The sequence below is a fragment of the Glycine max genome, chromosome 16, assembly GCF_000004515.6.
Source record: "Glycine max cultivar Williams 82 chromosome 16, Glycine_max_v4.0, whole genome shotgun sequence".
Taxonomy (NCBI): domain Eukaryota; kingdom Viridiplantae; phylum Streptophyta; class Magnoliopsida; order Fabales; family Fabaceae; genus Glycine; species Glycine max.
The window spans coordinates 7,786,605-7,795,017 of record NC_038252.2 but is presented as its reverse complement, the minus strand read 5'-3'; the positions used below and the strand labels follow the sequence as shown (position 1 = coordinate 7,795,017).

General features: G+C 33.8%; 1 protein-coding gene across 1 annotated transcript; it reads left to right on the top strand.

The window, feature by feature from the left end:
• Positions 1 to 6,494: 6,494 nt before the first annotated feature.
• Positions 6,495 to 8,413, top strand: GPRP3 (glycine and proline rich protein 3). The gene is made up of 3 exons (NM_001253164.1): positions 6,495 to 6,553; positions 6,928 to 7,205; positions 8,045 to 8,413. Exons 2-3 carry the CDS (start codon positions 6,947 to 6,949, stop codon positions 8,308 to 8,310), a joined length of 525 nt encoding a protein of 174 aa, NP_001240093.1. The 5' UTR covers positions 6,495 to 6,553; positions 6,928 to 6,946; the 3' UTR covers positions 8,311 to 8,413.

The following is an 8,413-nucleotide window of genomic DNA, read 5'->3' as shown; positions in this document are numbered from 1 at the left end:
CAAAAGCAGTTAATATAACTTGCTATGTTCAAAATAGAATATTGATTAGACCATTGATAAAGACTCCCTATGAACTTTGGATATGAAGAAGACCCAATATTTCATACGTTCATCCATTTGGATGTGTGTGTTTTATACTGAACACTAAAGATCAACTTGATAAGTTTGATTCCAAAGTGGATAAAGGGTTTTTCTTGGCTTTTCTGATACATCTAAAGCATACAAAGTTTTTAATACCAAAACTTTAGCTATAAAGGAATCCACCCATGTTAAATTCAATGAAGGACTAACATCTGATAAGAAGTTATCAAGTCTTGAGGATGATTTTGTAGATATGCAAATATGATCGTCTGTAACCCCTAAGGAAAGAGAGATCAAACAGTCTGATGAAAATTTTCCTCAAATTGAAGGATCCTCAGATCATCAGCCACAGACGAAGGACTAAAAATTTGTCCATTATCATCCACAAGATCAGATCATTAGAGATCAGACTGAAGGAGTCAAGACCAGACCATCATTCAAAGATCTTGCTTCATGTGCTCTTGTGCCTGAAATAAAGCACAAGAACATAGAAGAAAGACTTACAGATGATGACTGGATCATTGCCATGGAAGAAGAACTTCACTAGTTTACGAGGAACAACGTCTTGACTCTTTTTCCTAAGCCTCAAAACAAAAGCATCGTTAGAACAAGATGGATATTTAAAAATAAACTAGATGAACAAGGAAAGGTGGTAAGAACACAAAGCTAGGTTAGTAGCTTAAGGCTATAACCAACAAGAACTGGAACCTTTGCTCTTGTTGCTAGACTTAAAGGTATAAGAATTATGGTTTCCTTTATTGCTCATAAAAACATAAAGTTTTTTCAAATGGATGCCAAAAGTGCTTTTTTAAATGGCTTTATTGAAGAAGAAATGTAAGTCAAACAACCTCATGGCTTTGAAGATCATATATTTCTAGACCATGTTTTCAAACTTCAAAAAATTTTATATGGTCTGAAATAGGCCCCTTGTGCTTGGTATAACAGACTGAGCTCTTTTCTTTTAGAAAATGGTTTTATGAGAGACGAACTAGATACAACTTTTTTTAGAAGAGAAGTTGACAAGGATTTCATTATAATTTAGATATATGTTGATGATATTATATTTGGAGCTACTAATGAATCTTCATGCAAGGATTTCTCTGATATTATAAAAAATGAGTTTGAAATGAGCATGATGGGAGAACTTAAGTTCTTTCTAGGGCTTCAGATCAAGCGAGACAACAAAGGTATCTATATTCACCAACAAAAATACACTAAGAAACTTCTGAAGAATTTTAAAATGGAAGATGCAAAGCCCATGAAAACTCTGATGCATGCTTTCAATCCTTTGAGCAAATAGAAATCAGGTAAACTAGTAGATCAAATGATCTATAGAGGTATGATTGACTCTCTTTTGTATATGACCTTTTTAGGCTTGATATTATGCAAGGTGTATGTCTGTGTGCTAGAGTTCAGTCTGATCCTTGTGAATCACATATGAAAGTTGTGAAAAGGATCTTACATTATCTAATGGGTACCACTAACCAATGTTTGTTTTATAAGAAAAAACAAGATTTCAGGTTAGTAGGATACTATGATGCAAACAATGCAGGAGATAAAGTAGAAAGGAAGAGCAAATGTAGAGGATGTCACTATATTGGACCTTTTTTTATATCTTGGGCAAGCAAGAATCATAACTCCATTGCTCTTTATACAGTTGAAGTTGAATACGTGTTTGTTGCAAGTTGTTGTTCACAACTATTATGGGTAAAGTATCAACTAGAAGATTACTCTAGATTTGAAAATAATATCCCAGCATATTGCATATTGTGACAACACTAGTGCAATCAACCTATCGAAAAATCTCATACAACATTCAAAGGCTAAGCATATTGAGATAAGATACAATTTCATTCGTGATTATGTGCTAAAAAGTGTTTTTGATATAAAATTTGTAGAAATAGATAAACAATGGGTTGATATCTTCACTAAGTCTTTGTCTAAAGAATGCTTGGTTTGTATAAGGGAACATTTAACTATGACTAGATTATGAGATTAATGAAAACTTTTTCTTGTAACGATGTAATCGTCTTATTCTCTTATCATTAATATGTTGGGACTAATGTTTGTTGAAGTGTACAAAAATGGAACATTTTTACAAAGACATAGTGTGTGTATAATATATATATATATATATATATATATATATATATATATATATATATATATATATATATATATATATATATATATTATAACTTTCAACTCGATTATACTTTCTTAAAATTTATTGTTGAATTGAAAGTTTCTTTCACATAGATTGTATATGTAAAATTTCATTTAATCCAAAATCATTTGTTACTTTTTTCATATAAATTAAAATCAACGTAATATAAATATTTTAAAATGTATTAAAATATGAATCATTTGATTAATTTCTCGTTGTTGTTCAATTGTGATAAACATAAATATAATTTAACGGTTAGATCAATAAAAATTATATTTTAAATAAAGTTATAAAAATAATATAATAATTATAAAAATTACACCATTGTAATTATATTAAGTTTATACGAACAAAAGCTTAGGACTTGCTCATGTTGACCCCGTGGCAGCCCCGGGTCTTCTAATTGTCCTTCCACGATGTGGAGAATTGCTTCTAGAAGACATTTTGGCTCCTCGTCTAGTTGAAGGAGTGTGATGTATGGTTTGTCTTTTGGAATAGGCTCCTCCACGGAACTTATACTCCACCCAAAACTAGACGAATCTGGAACCATATCGGAAGTATAAGTAAACCCATTCAGGATGGGTGGATTCCTTGCTCAGTGAGTAAGCAAGTCTCCAAACCAGAGTATAGAACATTTCTGAAAAGCACTCTACATGAGACAAAGATAATAAAACATACCAATTAAAGGAATAATTATTAGGAATGAACAGAGAAATTGTTGGAACCTAGGAAGATGAGGAGATAACGGTCGAAATCTTCTAACCAAAATAATCTTAATCTGTTCATTCGATCTGCACCCCTTAAAAAATACAAACGAGAAAAAACTTGTTTGTTGTAAATCGATGGTTGGGTTTACTAATCAAGAAAGACATGTGGGATTGGGGACATCTATAACTAATAAAGACGAACTACAATTAAATAAATCACTACACACTATCTATCCATCTGCTTCCATCTAATCAAAGACAGTTCCATTCGATCTTAACCAATCTTTGAGAGAGGAAGTTTCATATAATCGAAAACTACAAAGAAAAGAAGCCTTAGACCCGAAAGCCTTTGTTGGCAATCCTTATTATATATTATATATTATAAATGAAAGTATTCAATTTTGACTTTCATTTATAATATAATAAGCAAAGCATGACTTATTCTTTCTTGTTTTAGGTTCCTTTTAACGATGCACAAAATTCACAATTAAATTGCATTAACGACACTCATATAACCAATCAAAGTACTAAGAGAAGAATCCCCAAGACACAAACGCATACAAAATCAAATTGAAGCAATAAACCACGTTGTCGTTGCGCGAATCGAACTGTGGCTGAGACATGGAAACAAACGTCGACCTCAGACTCTCGATCACCTTCCCATTTCTCCCTCTTCCGTCTCCCTTATCCTCTCATCTTCGTTGACTGTCCAACCACTCCCGACTTGTCACTTTCGGCGTTGACGAGGTAACATATCTCACCTTATTTGTTTTTCTTTGTTCAAGTGAAATTTTATTTTCTGTGTCTAGAAACATATACACAGCACAAACAAGTTTTTGGTGTGTATTTTTTAAAATTTCATACTCGATAATGTGGACCACATGAGCAATTTTGTACCAGGGAGGACAAAGTGGGTCCATCACATGATGTTGAATAAGTGTCGCCCACAACTTTTTCTCATAGGCAAGAGAGCTTTAGCGGCTGCGGAAAAGCTAACAAATGCACTGGCTGAGGATGACAAGCCTCTTATTGCTGACCCCACTTTTTTTGTTGTTGTTGAGGTTGACGAGTCGTAAGATGATGCAGCATGGATGGACCACGGTCTTTGGAATACTAGACCACCTTATGAAGAAGGTCTTGCTGACCAATTTATGTTGGCATCCTATGCGGATCACATTGCTCCATGATTGTGGGAAGGACTGAACATGCTACCACTTAAGCTTCTCAGTAATGATTCAAAGATTATTGACACATCGACCGCTCTAATGGTTCTAAGGTATGTTCAAGAGCCTTTGGCACATGCACAATATGGCATAGTACATAAAGCCATATTGTCTACCTTTTTTTAACGATGGCACAGGGACACATGCTCATTTCACCTTCTTGTAGGGGAAATGCTCGTTACACTAGATGGTGTGTCATGTCTTCTACACCTAGCTTCCTATTGTTAGGAAGGCTTGTTGTCATGCTCCTTTGAATCTGGATAAATTTTTGTTTCCAATGAATTGGGGATAAAAGTTTATGACTATAACTGTGAATTGCAATTTTGGTATAAAAATAATCTTTTGCCAACATGAGATTGACGTTTGAGTAACTCAGAATTCCGAACATTTTTAAGATATTAATTTGTTCTACGAATTTCTCTTTTAAACGATTTTATTTATTTTAATAGTCATGGATCAAGTTTTCAAAGTCATGAATCTCAATTTCGATTGTTTAAATAGTGGAGATCCAAGTTGAAATTTCTAGACACGAGGCAAAGTCTTTTTGGGAACGATACTCTACTTATCCTTGTACAACTTGGTATATTTATCAAAGGGTTAACACCGAAGCTGACATGCATTGAAGGTTGAGCCCACTAGGAAGATCCTGGATGCACTACAATTGGATCTGGTCATCTAGGCATCATACGATGATCATAAAGAGGTCCAACTACTTCACGAGATTTTATTCTTCGCTAGCCTCCTTCCATTTGACACCATATTCAATGCCTATCTTCCTAAGAAGGTCTTACTCTAATTCGACCATGTCTAATTTTCTAGGGGATTCCCCATGCACCTCGTCTTACATGCCATATTCCTTCTTGCAGTGATGCATACCAACATTATCAATGGTGGGCAGATAATGTCTTTTCTAGCTATTAAGCTTCGGAGATTATGTGTGGTTGTTGATGCTCTATGGATGTGCACTAATGACTATATGAACTAGTTTTACACTTTCTCATCCATACATCTCACCTCAACCAGAGACCCTCCCCATATACCTCACCAACATACTACACCAGACAGACACCTAGGTAGAGGATTAACTTATTATTTTTAAGTATGTATCAAGAATGAAAGATATCATATTAAGAATAAAAGAAATGAACGATAGTTTTCGAATTCATTCACCAAAGTATTACAAAGGTGATTTATTTATATAAATATAGAGAATAACCAACTTCTAGTAACTCTTACTAACTAACTTCAATAATTTCTAATAACATAACTAAGTAACTATTCACCTAACTTCTAATAACTCATAGTAATTAACTTCAACCGTTGCTTAATCGTGATAGTATGTTTATATCTTTGTCTTTTCTATTATATAACTGTATTGTAGTTATAGTTTTTTCTTTTGTACATGTTTTTTCTAGGCATCAGTTAGGATCTTCAGACCATATTAAATTTGAGGTCAGTGACCGCTGACGTTGAGGCATATGAGGATATTCAACGAGCATTGAGGAAGGCACAAGACCAAAGCATTTTTGGAGCATGCACACAGCAAAGGAGGAATACTCGCCCTTGACTTCCTATTTTGTATTTAGTTCTAGATTATATTTATTTTATATTTTGTATTTCTCTTTCTTATTATCTGTGAAAATTTTAGAATGATTTCTACTACATTCTCATATCCATCAATATTTATCAAGCTCGCATCAATCTAGATTCAACTCTTTTAAAAACAAAAGAAATAACAAATAATAAAAATAAAATTATACTTAAGTACGCAAAGGAAATAAGTTTTTAGTTTGTATGTCCATTACCTATATAATCAAAATTTATTTTCTTTGTGTAGTTGAGGAAATAAGATTCAACTCTTTCATTATGTTGTCGTGGATGTGAAAAATTACTATACAATAAAAACTTATTTGCATTGTATATTTTTACTCAACTACCTAATAAAAATAAGTTTTCGTTGTACAGATGGTCGACATAATGAATCAGATTCTCTGCATGTCAAAGTAAAAGAAATTGCATGGTCTTCGAAAGATATATTTCTTAAATAAGTTTTCTTCTACATAATTAAAAAAAAAATCAAATTGAGACTCCGTAACCTCAGAAGAACATCTTTCGTGAAGTAACCAAGAAGTCGAGGAATACATCGAGCACTTAGCATCTTCCACGTGGCACTCTGTGCAATTGACAATTGCCCGCGGCAATGACGCGTAAGGATGCGTTACGCATTTATTTTATTCTTGTTCTTGTTCATGTTCCTTATCTTACGAGTCAATACAAAAGCACACTATTTATACAAGATCCCCAATTTCTCTATTTTTCCTCCGTTTCTATTGCAATTTCTCAATTACTACATCGTATTCTGCAAATTCAAACTGGTGAGTTCCCTAGTTGTTGTTCATCATGATCACTTGTGTTGCTTCCTTAATTTTTTTACATGTAACTCTTTTGAACATATCAAATCATGGAATTATGTTACGGTTGTTACATAGTTCTCTAATTGTTCACTATGATCAATTCATCATAGATTGTGAGTGTTTTCAATTTTCGTGTTTGATCAGTGGTCAACAAACACTTTGACCACTGATTTTTTTTTTCTTTTACATGCATGCAACATTGATTTCATTATTGACATGAATTTATCAAAGTTTTTGCAACTTTAGTACTGAATTGGAGATTTCCTGTTTTGTGATTTTGTGTTTTCACAATTTTACCTGACTCTGTTAACATGATTCCTAATCATCATGATCAGGGTCTTGGTTTTCTGAAAGATGGGAGGTGGCAAGGACAAGCACCATGATGAATCTGACAAAGGAATTTTTTCACAGCTTGCTCATGGGGTAGCTGGTGCAGCACATGGTGGACATGGGTACCCACCTGGGGCTTACCCACCACCACCTGGGGCATACCCTCCGCACCAAGGGTACCCTCCACAACATGGGTATCCTCCGGCTGGGTACCCTCCACATCAAGGTTACCCTCCTGCTGGTTACCCACCAGCTGGTTATCCTGGTTCATCTCATGCACCAGGTATATAAATATATATATATATATATATATATATATATATATATATATATATATATATATATATATATATATATATATATATATATATATATATATATATATATATATATATATATATATATATATATATAATTTTTCTTTTCATTGTTTTTGCTTTATTACATCTTTGGGTTACTCATTATTAGTCATTACTTATTACAAATTTACAATCACTTGACTGATTGAGTTCTGAATTCTCTTGTAGTTGTAAAATTTGTGATGCTGCATACTTGGAAGCATTGCTAATTAACTAAACAGTGGCGTCTTTGTAAATTACATATAACATATTTCACCAACAAACTGCAGTGAAAAGGGATATATATTTACTGTTGATTTAAAGTGTCTCCTAAATTTAACTTGCTTTTAATCAAGGGTAGATACATTCTTTTTTCTTACTTTAATATATGTTCACTCTAAGGAAGGAGACAAATCCATAATGCAATTACATACAAAGATAGGGATTGCTTGGCTACAAAAACAAATTCATGGGATGAGAAAGATTGACTTTAATTTGAATCTTTGATGGTGGTAATTAGAATTGAGTTTCTTGTAGAGACATTGTTGTCTTCTTGTTTGCATTTATCGACAATCTCTTAAGTAACTTTTCTTTTTTAAAGTAATGTATGATATGGCTTTTTTTTTTTTTTTAACTGTGTTTGAAACTTGTTTGTGCTTGTTGAAGTTCTCTTAATTATTAGTTTGATTTATGCATTGGCTATTGGAAAAGTTTTGTGCTGCTGGCTATGACAATGTGTTGTCCTTGGAAGTTTTTAAACCAAGTTTTCTGTTTTCCCCACCAGGTTCTCATGGGCACGGCGGCATGGGAGCAATGCTCACCGGGGGTGCTGCCGCGGCTGCTGCTGCTTATGGTGCTCACCATGTCTCTCATGGCTCCCATGGCTCCTATGGCCAATATGCTGCACATGGTGCTCACATGCCCCATGGAAAATTCAAGCAGCATGGAAAGCACGGCAAGTTCAAGCATGGAAAGCATGGCAAGTTTGGCAAGCATGGAAAGCATGGCAAATTCGGCAAGCATGGTGGTGGGTTCAAGAAGTGGAAGTGAAGAATGTGTATCTAACTATGATTCTAAAATGCAGCTCTGTGTAGAGCTTAAATCTTTATAATAAACCATACTTTGGATGATGAAATCAATCGATCTATGAGAT